General features: G+C 49.9%; 1 protein-coding gene across 1 annotated transcript; it reads left to right on the forward strand.

Moving 5' to 3' along the window:
- Nucleotides 1-3,366: 3,366 nt before the first annotated feature.
- Nucleotides 3,367-15,240, forward strand: LOC130484385 (uncharacterized). Its single transcript, XM_056857358.1, has 10 exons — nt 3,367-3,464; nt 3,706-3,801; nt 6,119-6,180; nt 7,279-7,416; nt 8,374-8,515; nt 8,960-9,136; nt 9,600-9,695; nt 11,744-11,819; nt 13,150-13,294; nt 15,008-15,240. Exons 1-10 carry the CDS (start codon nt 3,367-3,369, stop codon nt 15,238-15,240), a joined length of 1,263 nt encoding a protein of 420 aa, XP_056713336.1.

The raw sequence follows: 15,240 nt of genomic DNA on the forward strand, positions 1-15,240 counted from the left end.
TCTTGCAACAGACTGACATGGCCATGTGCAAAGTGCTGTCAAACACTCTGGAGTTGGGATTTTGTCATGTCTGAAGCCGCTCTCTTCTAAGGATTGATATGCTTATGTTGTTGTCTTGTGGGTTAGCATGGGAAAGAGCTGACACCATTGTGGGGTATGTCGAATTCCACCTGTTAGTGAGTGCACATCAGACCTTTTATTCACCCTTTAATAAGGTTATGAAATTCAAATGAGATCATCCGTGCCAGAATGACTCAACGGAGTCACATCTTGGAATAAATATTTTAAGCGTTGAGTGTCGCAGCCCTAAAGTGAGAGATGCTGAGTGGGAAACAGAGCTGCTTTATAGGGCAGGAGTGTTGCGGGGCTGACCTTCCTCTCTTTAACCATCTTGATGCATCAGCAGAGATTGTAGGTAGCCATGCTAGTCTAAAGAGGAAAGCCGTGGACTACCTTTTATTAAGACCCAACAAATTAAATCACAACTGAGTACCCGCTGCTGGCATAGCTGTCCGGTTCCTTCTCAGGATCTGCTTCTTTTCATTTTCCCCTACCTGTTAAAGCTGGCGGGACTTTGATTTTACTTTGCAATAGGTGAGGGAGGAGGGATCTTCTGCATGCAAAGCTGATGTTCTACCACTAAGCCACAGCTTAGGAAGGAGGTTGGAGCATCTGCTTAGCATGCAGATGGTGGAGCATCTGCTTAGTATGCCGAAGGTCCCAGGTTCAATCCCCTGCACCTCCAGCTAAAAGGACAAGGTAGCAGGTTATGTGAAGACCTCTGCCTGAGGCCCTGGAGAGCTGCTGCCAGTCTGAGTAGACAATACTGACCTTGGCTCACCTATGGTCTGATTCATTATAAGGAAGCTTCATGACTCACAGAGGGGAAACAGAAGGGCAAGGGAACACTGTCATCTCCTGGCAGGGGAAGATGAGAGAATGCAGATGGCTGTCCGATTTCACAGTAATCCGCTTCTCAAAGGTAATCCCCCTTGCAACTGATCAGGCGGGCAGCAGCTCTGGAGAGTTTATGCCACAGTAAATTTGTCAGTCTTCAAGGTGCCAGGAGGCGCTCTGTGATTTAACTCAACTTGTACGCTCTGTTTTCCAACCCAGATTCCCTCCTCCCTCTTTGTGCAGATGTTTCCAGGATCCATATTATAACAAAGCTGCTGAGTTTTCTTATACAAGTTGAGTATCCCTTATCCGGACTGCTTGGGACCAGAAGTGTTCCGTATCTGAGAGCCAGTGTGGTGTAGTGGTTAAGAGCAGTGGTTTGGAGCGGTGGACTCTGATCTGGAGAACCGGGTTCGATTCCCCACTCCTCCACATGAGCGGCGGAGGCTAATCTGGTGAACTGGATTTGTTTCCCCACTCCTACACGTGAAACCAGCTGGGTGACCTTGGGCTAGTCACACTCTCTCAGCCCCACCTACCTCACAGGGTGTCTGTTGTGGGGAGGGGAAGAGAAGGTGATTGTAAGCTGGTTCTCCCTTAAGTGGTACAGAAAGTCGGCTTATAAAAACCAACTCTTCTTCTATTTTGGATCTTTCCATATTTTGGAATATTTGCATATACATAATGAGATAACTTGGGGATGGGACACACGTCTAAACACGAAATTAATCTATGTTTTATATATGCTTTATACACATAGCCTGAATGTAATTTTAAACAATATTTTTAATAACTTAATGTACATTGAACCATCAGAAAGCAAATTGGCATGCTGCTTGAGGGTCTGTGAGTAATGCCTGCATGCTAGCTCAAAAAGTCTGTTTTTTGGGTCAGTCCCAATATCAGATGTCCAGATAAGAGATACTTAAAGGATCCGTCCTTTGTTATGTGGCTGCGGTTATTTTGCCTCTCTGCTCCTGTGGGCACCACTTAAGCAAATAGCTTTCTTCTGTGCCACCATTTTGCATCCACCTTTCCGGAGCATCACTGTATGCTGATAGGAACCTCTCAGAAGCCTCACTGGGGTGAAGAGACCAGCAGTTTGGCTCAAGGCCATTTCACACCCAAGCTCGCCTGCAAGCTTACACTCAAGCAGGCTCACAGCACACCCAGTTCCCCGGCAAGTTCACCCTCTTGATGCCCTCGTTTGCAAATTCATACCTCTGTAATTCAGTGCCCTTTGAATGTGTGTTGCCATCACTCACGCTTTACATTTTGAGGTGTATTTGTAAAAATAACTTGGGTACAGAAGAAGAGCTGATTTTCATATGTCGACTTTCTCTACCATTTAAGGAAGAATCAAACCGGCTGACAGAGAGTTCAAAGAGAGCTGCGACTAGCCCAAGGTCACCCAGCTGGCTTCATGTAGAGGAGTGGGGAATCGAACCCAGTTCTCCAGATCAGAGTCCACCATTCCAAACCACCGCTCTCTTAACCACTACACCACCGTTCTTAACCACTACACCTTGAAGCCTCAGGAAGCTAGGGTAGACGGCCTCCAAGTGGGGCCTGGAGATCTCCTGGAGTTACAACCGATCTCCAGATTACAGCAGGCAGCTCTCCTGGATGGATACTCTGGAGGGTGGACTCTATAGCATTATACCCCTCTGAGGTCCATCCACTCCCCAGACCGATCCGCCTCAGACTCCACCCCCAAAACTCCAGGAATTTCCCAACCTGGAATTGACAACTCTACAGGAACCTCAAAGGTGTTATCCAACATTTTTTTCCCAATGAGCTTCCCTGTATCAAGAAAACAAAACTCTTAAGTTCCAGCTTGGTGTAGTGGATAAGAGTGGTGGTTTGGAGCTGTGGAGTCTGATCTGGAGAATCAGGTTCGATTCCCCACTCCTCCACATGAAGCCAGCTGGGTGACCTTGGGCTAGTCACACTCAGCCCCATCTAACTCACATGGTGTCAGTTGTGGGAAGGGGAATGGAATTGTAAGTTGGTTTGATTCTTCCTTAAGTGGTAGACAAAGTTGGCATATAAAAACCAACTCTTCTTCTTCCCTTAAAGATCACACTGTATGCCCCTTCTTGTCTGTCTGAGCGGAACTGATTTTTTTTTCTCTGCAAGCAGTATAGCTCTGGGGAGACCAAAGGAGTGACCCGAACAGCCAAGGAGATGGCCAGCAGCCAGCGGTTTCTTGGATCCCCACTTACACCGCTTTCCAAGTGGCTCCAAGATTATTTGCTTTTGCAGGGGCACTCGAGTGTCCCACAATTACAGGGCCTCAACGTTTGCACAATTGCTGGGTTCTTGACTCAAGAGTCCATACTGAACTGCCTGTATAGCAGAAGAAGCCTAAGGTTTTATCCTGCCCAGGGGTTTGTATTATTTGCTTGTATTTACACTTTGTCTCGGGCCCAGGCCTTACATTTCTGTGTGCTTTCTTTTCTAGGACCCATGTCTGCAGTTTGGCTCCAGGTCGGACAATGTGGCAACCAGATTGGACAGGAGTGGTGGCAAGTCGTCACCCGTGCCAGAAGTGGAGACGCCGACATGTAAGGCTCTGCCTTCGCACCATCCCCTTCCTTGCTAACCTCCGTAGATTTCAGTCCTCAAAAAGCTGTTCCAGTTGCCAGATAGCTCCCAGGCCCAGCATTGACTTTCGACACTCTCAATGTCCCGCATCTGGGGCTACTCGAAGAGGCAAGCAGTAGCTTGCCATAAGCTATCCATTTAGTCAAGCTTTCCTTGCATTCGAATGAAGGGCGAAGCTTCCTGGGCCGTTCTCTCCTCCAGGTACCCGTTCTGCTCCCTGGACGGCAAGCTGAATGCCATTTGTGTTGACAGCGAACCAAAGGTGGTGAAGAAGCTCCCGAAGCAAGTCAAGAGAGGGTAGGAGACCTCCCCAAACCTGGTTTCCCCTGGTGGTCTTCATGGGCGGGCCAGACAGGTTCCAAAGCAGAGCTGGACTGTCCTGTGGGCAGGGCGTGGCCCGACATGCATTTGGTGGGCCAGCAGAGGAATTCAGGGTGGATAGTCTGTAACTGGAGCAGGGTGGTGCTAACTGCGGCCCCCAACTGTGTAGCAAAGAAGGAATTCTAGAACAGTGTGAATGCAGGTGTGTGTCTTTCTTTGCTCCGGACCACAGAATAGAATAATAGAATCAGAGTTGGAAGGAGCCGTACAGGCCATCTAGTCCAACCCCCTGCTCAGTGCAGGATCAGCCTAGAGCATCCCTGACAAGTGCTTGTCCAGCCTCTGCTTAAAGACTGCCAGTGAGGGGGAGTTCACCACCTCCCTAGGCAGCTGATTCCACTGTCGAACTACTCTTACTGTAAAAATCTTTTTCCTAATATCCAGCCGGTACCTCTTTGCCCGTAATTTAAACCCATTATTGCAAGTCCTATCCTCTGCTGCCAACAGGAACAGCTCCCTGCCCTCCTCTAAGTGGCAGCCCTTCAAATACTGAAAGAGAGCAATCATGTCCCCACCCTCAACCTCCTCTTCTCCAGACTGAACATTCCCAACTCCCTCAGTCTTTCCTCGTAGGGCTCGGTCTTCAACTGAGTCTCGGCTCCTGCCTAGCCTGTTGCACCCACCAGGCCTCCGGGTGAGTGGGGAGACTCTGGGATCAGCCAACCAAAGAGTCTTTGTATTTTGCCATACAGAAATGGAGCCCCCCAGGGGAAGAAGCAAGTCAAGAGAGGGTAGGAGACCGCAGTGTATGTTGCACTGTTTTCCCAGTGCAACATACACTGGCCCCTCTACACATAACCCCTCCACACACTGACTGAACACATGGGGAGGGACCATGGATTTGAGAACGCTGGCTGCACCTCGCGCTTCCTCACAATTGCTGGGTTGTCTGCACAATTCAGGGATGTTGCTTTCTGGTAGAGGTAGGTTTATTGTACATGGCCATAGGCCTTTAAAATCTAAAACATTATTGAAACGAGTAAGAAATTATAAGACTAATAAAATCCAGAAAATGATAAAATTCTCAAATTACACCCAACATTGCGTTTCTCATTAAAACAATATATAAAAAGAAGGATAAAATTTGGCTCTAACAGTCTTTTCTTTAAAAAAAAATTCTATTCATTTAATGGCTTTCCTTTCCCTAATTTTCCTGGCCGCCAAAGTGTAAAGGCCATTTTTCGGGAGACAAAAGAATCCACATCTGATATAAAAAAAAATTCTCAGCATCAGATGAAGAGTATAGAGTAGTTAATATATTGGCCAGGAACTTATTCCTAGGCTCAACGTATAGAGGACAAGCCAGGACGTCATGTGGTAGATTTTCCACTGAGCTGTCACATATATAAATGTTTTCTGAACACTGCCAACCCCAGGGAGGGAGCATACACGTGGATGCTGCCCCCATGAGTTGGCACTGTGCTCACGATTTGACAGTCACACAGAGTCCGCTTACGCCTGCTCGCTCTCTCACTCTTTCTCCGTGTGTTCAGTGATTACACGGAGGGGTTGTGCAGACAGGGCTAAAGTCAAGCTCTGTTCCTGCTACAGTGGATGCATGTACATCTGTTTGCAAAGAAGAATCAGCTGCATGGTCACCTTACAAAGGAAACTGGGGAGCGGCTGTGGCTGAGTGGTAGAGCCTCTGCTTGGCTTGCAGAAGGTCCCAGGTTCAATCCCTGGAATCTCCAGTTAAAAGGACCAGGCAAGTAGGTGATGTGAAAGACCCCTGCCTGAGACCCTGGAGAGCCGTTGCCGGTCTGAGTAGACAATACTGACTTTGATGGACCAAGGATCTGATTCAGTATAAGGCAGCTTCATGTGTTCAATAAATGTAGGCTTGAGATCACATGTTCAACTGTACATACGTTGAATCTTACATGAGAATTACTCAACACGCATATAAAGAACAATCAAGCATACAATGCACACAGAATTATACGTGCGTTTACTGTAACTTGTCAACTGGGCTAATGTATGCTCTGTACAGAGATGCAAGGGGATTACTTCTGAGTAAGGGCTGAATTCTAGAAACTAAAATGACTAAACAAAGGCTTTCAAGCTTTGCTGACATGATGAGAAGGTATGAGTCTCTGGAAAATACAATAATGCTAGGAAAAGTTGAAGGCGGCAGGAAAAGAGGAAGACCCTATATGAGATGGGCTGACTCAATCAAGGAAGCCAACTGCTGAATTAATCGTATTGCATTTTCCCTCCTTCCCCACCCCCAAAGATCATTCAGAGAGTGCAATCTCATCATGGGGAAGCAAGGAAGAGGCAACAACTGGGCCTACGGTAAGAGTCCACGAATTCTGAGCAAGCATAGCCACAGCCGCATCCGCATGGGCTGCCAGGGCAAATTGAGGCCCTGCTTAGATCCGTGCCCGAGACCCTCTGGGTCCGTGCTTTGGTGGCAGCCACAGTTCAGCAAAATGAAATGGGAGCATGGGCAGATAGATGGGGTTTAGAATGGTGCCATTTGGCATCCATTGAGTTTGTAAGGTGTTCCTTCTTTAAGGGGAGGGGCTGTGGCTCAGTTTGTAGAGCATCTGCTTGGCATGCAGAAGGTCCCAGGTTTAATCACCGGCATCTGATCTCTGGAGAGCCGCTGCCGGTCTGAGTAGACAATACTGACTTTGATGGACCAAGGGTTTGATTCAGTATAAAGCAGCTTCATGTGTTCATGTGTTCAAAAGCTGTGTTGTTCGGGAGGTGCTGTGGCTCAGTGGTAGAGCATCCGCTTGGCATACAGAAGGTCCCAGGTTCAATCCCCGGCACCTCCAGTTAAAGAATCTAGCAGTAGATTATGGGAAAGACCTCTGGCTGAGACCCTGGAGATCTTCTGTCTGTCAAAGTAGGTAACACTGATCTTGACATACCAAGGGTCTGATTCAGTATAAGGCAGTTTGTGTATTTGGGAGGCTGTGGCTCAGTGGGAGAGGATCTGGTTGGCATGCAGAAGGTCCCAGGTTCAATTCCTGGCATCTCCAGTTAAAAGGATAGGGTGGTAGATGATGTGAAAGACCTTTGCCTGAGACCCTGGAGAGCTGCTGCCAGTCTGAGTAGACAATACTGACTGTGATGGACCAAGGGTCCAATTCAGTATAAGGCAGCTTCATGCGCTCATTGTAGTGGACACGTGGAAACACGGACACACAATTGGCACGAAGGGCTAAGAAGCTCCTTCGCATTTGTTCAAATCTTAAATTTTCCGAGATGTGCGGAACGCAGTGTAAACTTAGGGCCAGAGAACATTTGATCCTCACTTCTTGCTGGAGCAAATTCTGTGCTGTGTGGAGCAGAAGACATACTAGTGGACGAGTTGTGTTGAGCGAGGACTGGAGGTGCCTGCCATCGTCATAACTGGGCCTTCGTCTGCTTTGTGCTTTGCAGGGTATCACGGCATCCGTTCTGAAGGGGAGCAGAGCTTGTTCCACAGGACTATGGAGAGCCTGAGGAAAGAGGCAGAGCGCAGGGACTGCTATAGTGGGACGGTCCTATTTCACAGCCTCAGCGGGGGGACAGGAGCAGGTGAGTCATGCCAACGAGGCAGAAAATGGTGCTTATTTTTTTTTTTTTAGCCAAAGCACCCCTCTCTTAAGGGTTTCCTCCTAGCCGTTGTCACAAAGCTGCGCACCTTTTCAGCCAGATGGTTTCTCTTATTTATTCAATTTTTGTAGTTGCCACTCACCCAAAGGGTTTCGCACGACTTGCAACATTTTCTCTTCTTTCCCTGGATCAACAGGTTCCAGACCCACTTCTCCCATTCCCTCAAGACATTTTTTCACACACTCCTATCCCTCTGTCTGCAGCTTGCCCAGAGCATCCCGTGGCTTTTGGGGTACCAGGGACCCCTGTTGCAGAATTTCTAGGCAGTTTATGGGACCGGTTGGGTTTCGGCACTGGCACAGGATTTGCACCCCTCGTCCCCATTGTGGCAGCCTTGCTGGCTTCTTGCCTTGCGCTCGACAGTCATCCCAAGTCCGGGAAGTAGCAGTCATCCTATGGCGGTTTGCTTAGAGAGCCAGTGTGGTGTAGTGGTTAAGAACGGTGGTTTGGAGCAGTGGAGTCTGATCTGGAGAACCAGGTTTGATTCCCCACTCCTCCACATGAGCAGCGGAGGCTAATCTGGTGAACCAGATTTGTTTCCCCGCTCCTTCACATGAAGCCAGCTGGGTGACCTTGGGGTAGTCACAGCTCTCTCAGCCTCACCTACCTCACAGGGTGTCTATTGTGGGGAGGGGAAAGGAAGGTGATTGTAAACCGGTTTAATTCTTCCTGAAGTGGTAAGAGAAAGTCGGCATATAAAAAACAACTCTTGTTCTTCAGTGTCCACGCAGGAGCTAGAACTCGCCTTTTCCTGCAGCTGCTGCAGATTGTGGGAACCAATGTGTTACGCCCCCGCTCTTTTTGTAGAGCCATCTATCCTGGGGATGGGGGTGGGGTCAGACAAGACTGATAACTTTGCCATGGGCTTTTCTCCCATAGGCCTTAGTTCCCGCTTGTGTGAAGCCATCCGGGATGAGTACCCACTGGGCCACATCCTGGCTGTCTCCGTGGCCCCTCACCAAGCCGGCGAGAGTCCTCTCCAGCACTACAACTCTTTGCTGTGCCTTTCCTGGCTCCAGAGGTGAATAAAGAGAGGATGGTTCTTCTAAGAGTGAATGTTTTGGGAGCCAGAGCAATATAGTGGCGCAATTGGGTGACCTTGGGCCAGTCACTCTCTTGCTGTCTAACCTACCTCACAGGGTTGTTGGGAAGGTAAAAGTCTCGTGCTGCTCAGGGAAGGGCCTTTTTGGTGATGGCCCCACAGTTATGCTCAGCAGGAAGCCCCGCCTTTTTTCCTGCCTTCCTCCAGCACCTGATTGCACAGCTTTAGGCAGCAGGGAACCACTCCCTCCCCCCTTTGGGGGCTTTTTAAATGAACACTTAAGATATTTTTTCTGTTCTTTAGTGCCTTGATTGCTTATTTAATTGTTTGGCGCACTGCCTGGACCATAGAAAAAGGGCTTGTAGAAAACAAGTCAGGCCATTCCAGCAGTAAATGCAACTGGCTGCTTTTGCACCTGCCCAGGTACACAGATGGCATCCTCCTGTTCTGCAACGACGAAGTGCTAAAGCGTGCGGCATCCCTGCAGGGGAAGGACCCCCCCGAAGGCGGACAGCAGGTCTCCCTCTCCACCATGAACACGTATATCGTTTCCTGCCTCGCGGGGCTTCTCTACCCGCTCAAGATTTTCACGACGCAAAGGTGAGTCAGAGGCTAGGATAGAGTCCTTCCGTGGCCCTCTGCCACGGCCTATAATTAACAGCTATTTTCAGTGCAGATTGGGATGCCCAGACAGCCCTGGAAAAGGGCCGGGCCCACTCCAGCCACTACACACCCCTTACTGATAGAGGGCTGAAGAGCCAGGAGGGGAGACAGGAGGCCCCATCATGGGAGCAGGGGGGCAGCAGCCTCAGCACAGCCAGTGTGGTATAGTAGAGTGGCAGACTGAGAGCCAGCGTGGTATGGTGGTTAAGAGCGTGGTTTTGCGCGGTGGACTCTGATCTGGAGAACCGGGTTTGATTCCTCACTCCTCCACATGAAGCCAGCTGGGTGACCTTGGGCCAGTCACAGTTCTCTTAGGGTTAAAGTTGGGCCCTGGGAGTTGAAAAGTTGAGAACCGCTGGTAGAAAGCACCTTCTCTTTTATATGCCTGTCGCTTTTGCAGTGGGATTAGCCTGGGCATGGAGCCCTGGGAGCTCCTGAGAGCCACCTGCCCTGTGCCAGCCCTGAAATTCCTGCACACAGCTCAAGCCAGCACGAGGTAGGCACAAAAACTGACCCACGAGAGCTCCCATAGTCCTTTGGCCTCAGGGTTCCAGCCCGTGGAGCAATCCCAGCATCTCCTGAGCTGGAGTCATTAGCTGCATTAAGATGTTGCGATAAACTGTGGCTGGTGCAATGAACAATAACGAGAGCCAGTGTTGTGTAGTGTAAAGTGTTGGCCTACAATCTGGGAGACCCAGATTCAAATCTCCACTCTGCCATGGAAGCTGGCTAGGTGACCATGGGCCTGTCACACATGCTCAGCCTAACCTACCTCGCAGGGTTGTTGTGAGGCCTGGAGACCGAGCCCTGTGAGGAAAGGCTGAGGGAGTTGGGAATGTTGAGTCTGGAGGAGGTGGAGGGGGGGACATGATTGCTCTCGAAGTATTTGAAAGGTTGTCACTTAGAGGAGGGCAGGGAGCTGTTCCTGTTGGCAGCAGAGGACAGGACTCGCAATAATGGGTTTAAATTGCAGGCGGAGAGGTACGTGCTGGATATTAGGAAAATGTTTTCTACAGTAAGAGTTTGACAGTGGAATCAGCTGCCTAGGGAGGTGGTGAACTCCCCCTCATTGGCGGTCTTTAAGCAGAGGCTGGACAAGCACTCTTCAGGGATGCTCTAGGCATTAAGCAGGGGGTTGGACTAGATGGCCTTTGAGGCCCTTCCAACTCTATGATTCTATTCTGTGGTCCAGAGCAAAGAAAGAAAACACACACATGTATATTGGCCATGAAAGCTTTGTGCTGAGTGAAAAGGGGGCTAGCCAGTGCCAAGAACCAGAACGAGGGGAACTGACGTAGGTCAGATGTGAGTCAAAAGGGCTCTGGGTGAGCTGGAGCCCCTCTCCAGAGACTTTGGGTGACCTGACCTTGCAGGATACAGTGGGCGGCTCTGCCCTTCCTCCAGGGAGAGAGGAGGATAAAGGGAAAGCCATCAGGCTATGGTTCCCGAGAGAGAGGTAGGTCTCGGAGAAGCGAGAAAAAGAGAGCTGGCATTGACCTCGGCTGTGCATTGAGCATATTTTTTGTGCCAATTAACGAGATACTGGCCAAGGAGGGAAGAGATGCACCAGAGATGTCTGAGAGAGGAGCTAGGAAATGTCAGCATGCCAGATAGCTAGCCATGAAGAACAGTGTCTTTCCTGTGAGTTCAAAAAAGTTTTGGCCCATTAGCAGAAACTCATAGATTTCTGAGATGAATCTATACCCTTGTGATTAACTGCAAAAGGGTTGCGGTGTTAAGCAAAGGGCTGCCCTGCTTTGGTCCAAAGGGTGGATTCTTTCTGGATGATTCCCCCAGATTTCTCTTGTGCGGCATCCCTGTGTTGTTGTTTTTGCAGAAGCTTTTTCAAAAACCAGATCTAGCTACTCACCCAGTCACAAGATGGAGGGGTCAGGATTCTGCTCCCTGGCCAGTCACAATGGATTGGATCCCACGGACCTGTTCCGCCAGTGGGGACGCTTCTCTCCAGAGGAAGCAGCCTTCCCCCAGCCCAAGATGCCCTTCCAAGCATCAACAGAAGGCTCCTTCCACTGTAGGAAAGTGCCTTCTCCAGAAACCAGTCCAATATCCACTGGCCTGGGAAGAAATGAGAAGTCCGACTAAGGGGGCCCTCTTGATGGGGACCTCCCGATGCCGGAAGGGCACCACTTCCTGCTAAACATAAGAAAAGCCCTGCTGGATCAGACCCAGGCCCATCAAGTCCAGCAGTCTGTTCACACAGTGGCCAACCAGGTGCGTCCAGGAAGCCCACAAGCAAAACGACTGCAGCAGCAACATCCTGCCTGTGTTCCACAACAACTAATATAATAGGCATGCTCCTCTGATCCTGGAGAGAATAGGTATGCATAATGATTAGTATCCATTTTGACTAGTAGCCACGGATAGCCCTCTCCTCCATGAACATGTCCACTCCCCTCTTCAAGCCTTCCAAGTTGGCAGCCATCACCACATCCTGGGGCAGGGAGTTCCACAGATAAACTGAAGGTTGTTGTTCATTGGAGACAATACTTTTGGGGTGACTGAGGTTTGTTTTGAATTCCCCAGGGGCACCGTCTTTTGGGACAGCCTGGCATCTTCTGTGACACAGTCAATTCCTCGTGAGTCTCTCCATGGGCGCCCTGTATCCTTTCAGCTGCAGCCAGCACCTCGTCTCTTCTGTGGGGAGAGTAAATGAGCTGCCCACCTCTGGCTCTTTACCCTATAGGGTCAGGAAGTGTCCTGCATTGCAGGCTCGAGTGCAGAAATAATGGTGGATAGATACCCCGTGAGGTCGCAGGTGTTTCTGCTCCCCAAAATTTTGGAACCAGGTAGAACTTGGAGGCATCCTGAAATGGAATTCAAACTCTCAAGAAAGCAGAGGCATGAGGAAGGAAACTAAAAAGGAGAATGTACATGATGCTCCGAAGAATTCAGTGCATAATCGTGTTAATAATAACTGTTCCAAAAAGAGAAAATCCCATACAAGCCAGGGACAATATTTGCTTATTAAAACATTCCCCACCTTTTCTCGTGGTTCAAGGCAGCTTACAATAATAGTTAAAAACATTTTCAGTTAAGACCAAAAAATAAAATGGCAAGCCCAAAATCCTTCCCCACCCTTGATGCCTGCCATTCAAATCCCTTCAAAAGCATTGGCAGTCAGGCCTTGCAGCGCCTCCTGACAATCTCTGAGGAGGCCCCTCCCTCACCTCTTCAGGGCACCCGTTCCACAGAGCCGGGGCCACGATAGAAAAGGCCCAGTCTCTGGTCGATGCCAGACGAGCCCACCCTAAGTGGTGGTATAGACGACAGATGGCTGCCTGATGACCGTAGTTATAGAGTTGGAAGAGACCACCAAGGTCACAGAATCATAAGAGTTGGAAGGGACCACCAGGGTCATCTAGTCCAACCCACTGCACAATGCAGGAAATTCACAACTACCTCCCCCCCACCACACCCCCAGTGACCCCTTACCTCCATGCCCAGAAGATGGCCAAGATGCCTTCCCTCTCATCATCTGCTTAAGGTCATAGAATCAGCATTGCTGACAGATGGCCATCTAACCTCTTCTTAAAAACCTCCAGGGAAGGAGAGCTCACCACCTCCCGAGGAAGCCTGTTCCACCGAGGAACCACTGTAACTGTTATAAAATTCTTCCTAATGTCTAGACGAAAACTCTAGTCCAACCCCCTGCACAATGCAGGAAATTCACAACTACTAGTTGGCATATGGGAACAAGCAGGAGGAGACAGGGCCTCAAAATTGGCACGGGAAGAGAATCCGCTGCTTCCAGGCTTGCAGCTCTACCCACAGCAGCTCTATGCCACATCAGGTCCCCCTGAACCCCCTCTTTGTTTTCTGCAGCCCTGGCTCCTCTAGCCTAGGGCCTTTCAGGGGTGAGGAGCTCTTGGGCTGGGACCGGAGGGCTTTCTCTCACCGATCGGCTGCCTTGGTCCTTAGCGGTTTGCCAGCAGCCCCGCAGCTCAGCGCTTCTGGCCGTGGCTCGCGGCCCCCAGGAGGACTCTTTCCTCGTCGGCCGCACATCGGTTCTGAGGAAGCTGAAGAAGGCCTACTGCTGCGTGCCCTGGAATCCCTTCCCCGCCAATTACTGGACAGGTCAGTTGAGCAAGCCTGGCTTCTTCTTTACAGGATCATAGAATCACAGTTGGAAGGTACCACCAGGGTCATCTAGTCCAACCCCCAGCACGATGCAGGAAATTCCAAACTACCTCCCCCGCACACCCCCAGGTGACCCCTACTCCATGCCCAGAAGATGGCCAAGATGCCCTCCCTCTCATCATCTGCCTAAGGTCATAGAATCAGCATTGCTGACAGATGGACATCTAGCCTCTGCTTAAAAACATCTAGGGAAGGAGAGCTTACCACCTCCCCAGGAAGCCTGTTCCACTGAGGAACCGCTCTAACTGTTACAAAGTTCTTCCTAAGGTCTAGATGGAAATTCTTTTGATTTAATTTCAACCCATTGGTTCTGGTCCGACCTTCTGGGGCAACAGAAAACAACTCGGCACCATCCTCTGTATGACAGCCCTTCAAGTACTTGAACATGGTTATCATATCCCCTCTCAGTCTTCTCCTCTCCAGGCTAAACACACCCAGCTCCTTCAACCTTTCCTCATAGGACTTGGTCACCAGACCAAAGCAGGATATAGACTCCCTGAAGTACCCCGTGCTCTGCATGCAGAGTTCGTTACTGTACCCTCTTTGCTCTCGAGCATCTTTTTTCGACATCTGCTTTCTGCTCACCTGCCTCTCTGAATGTTCTTTTCTCTGTGCTGAACACACCCTCTTCCTTTTCTCCATTTCATACGGTTTGCCTTCAGTTTGCTTCGATATTTGGGTAACTTGTCAGCGTCCCTCCTGAATATGTCATGCCCAGAACTAGTATTTAAAAATGACTAGATCTGAATCCAGTAGATGCCTGAGGGAGCGTGGACTCTCGAAAGCTCAGGCCCTGAAAAGCTTGTTGGTCTCTGAGGTGTTCCTGGACTGGAGCTGCTCTACTGCAGACCAACACGGCTACACCCTCTGATCCTGTTTAAAAACCAAAACCTGGGAAACGATGTTTCAATCCGATGAGCAAATTGGAAACTGAACCTGTTCCCTTTTGTTTCCTTTACAGAAGGGGCAGGGGTCCCCAACCTGTAGAGATTAAAATAACATTGTTTCCGCATCAGCTACCATTACAGTATTGGTTTTATTCCATCTCACTGCTCTTTCCCATTTATTTATTTTAATTACTCCTCTTGTCCTCTGCACTTGGGTTTCCCCTGTTTATGTGGCTCCAGCGTTGTGTAGTGGTTAAGAACGGTGGTTTGGAGCAGTGGAGTCTGATCTGGTGAACCGGGTTTGATTCCCCACTCCTCCACGTGAGCGGCAGAGGCTAATCTGGTGAACTGGATTTGTTTCCCCACTCCTCCACATGAAGCCAACTGGGTGACCTTGGGCTAGTCACAGCTCTCCTAGAGCTCTCTCAGCTCCACCTACCTCACAGAGTGTCTGTTGTAGGGAGGGGAAGGGAAGGTGGTTGTAAGCTGGTTTGATTCTTCCTTAAGTGGTAGAGAAAGTCAGCATATAAAAACCAGCTCTTCTTCAGACACTGCATACACCAACCGTTTTCCTCTCCCTCTTTTTATCCAGCCAACAACCCTGTGAGGCAGGTTAGGCTGACGGACAGAAGGGGGGTGAGTGGGCCATAGTCACCCAGTGAGCTTAATGGCCAAGGAAAGATTTGAACCCAGGTCAACTAGCTCCATCCGCTACCCTTCCACACACCCTGCCTGTTCATTTTCCTGTTCCTCCCTCCTGCAGACCCGGTCAGCCTCTTGCCTCTGGGCCACAACAGCCATGCCTTGACCATCTGCGCCAACCACAGCTGCTCGGCAGATCTCCTGCGGCGGGTGGAGCAGCAGGCCCGGCTGATGTACGAAAGCAAGGCCTTCCTGCACTGGTACTGGAGGCACGGCTGCGAGGAAGGGGACTTCGAGCAGGGCTTCGAGACGCTCCTCTCCGCCGTGGAGAGTTACGGCCGCCTCGGAGACTGA

This window comes from Euleptes europaea, chromosome 11 (assembly GCF_029931775.1).
Source record: "Euleptes europaea isolate rEulEur1 chromosome 11, rEulEur1.hap1, whole genome shotgun sequence".
In the NCBI taxonomy this organism is placed as follows: Eukaryota; Metazoa; Chordata; class Lepidosauria; order Squamata; family Sphaerodactylidae; genus Euleptes; species Euleptes europaea.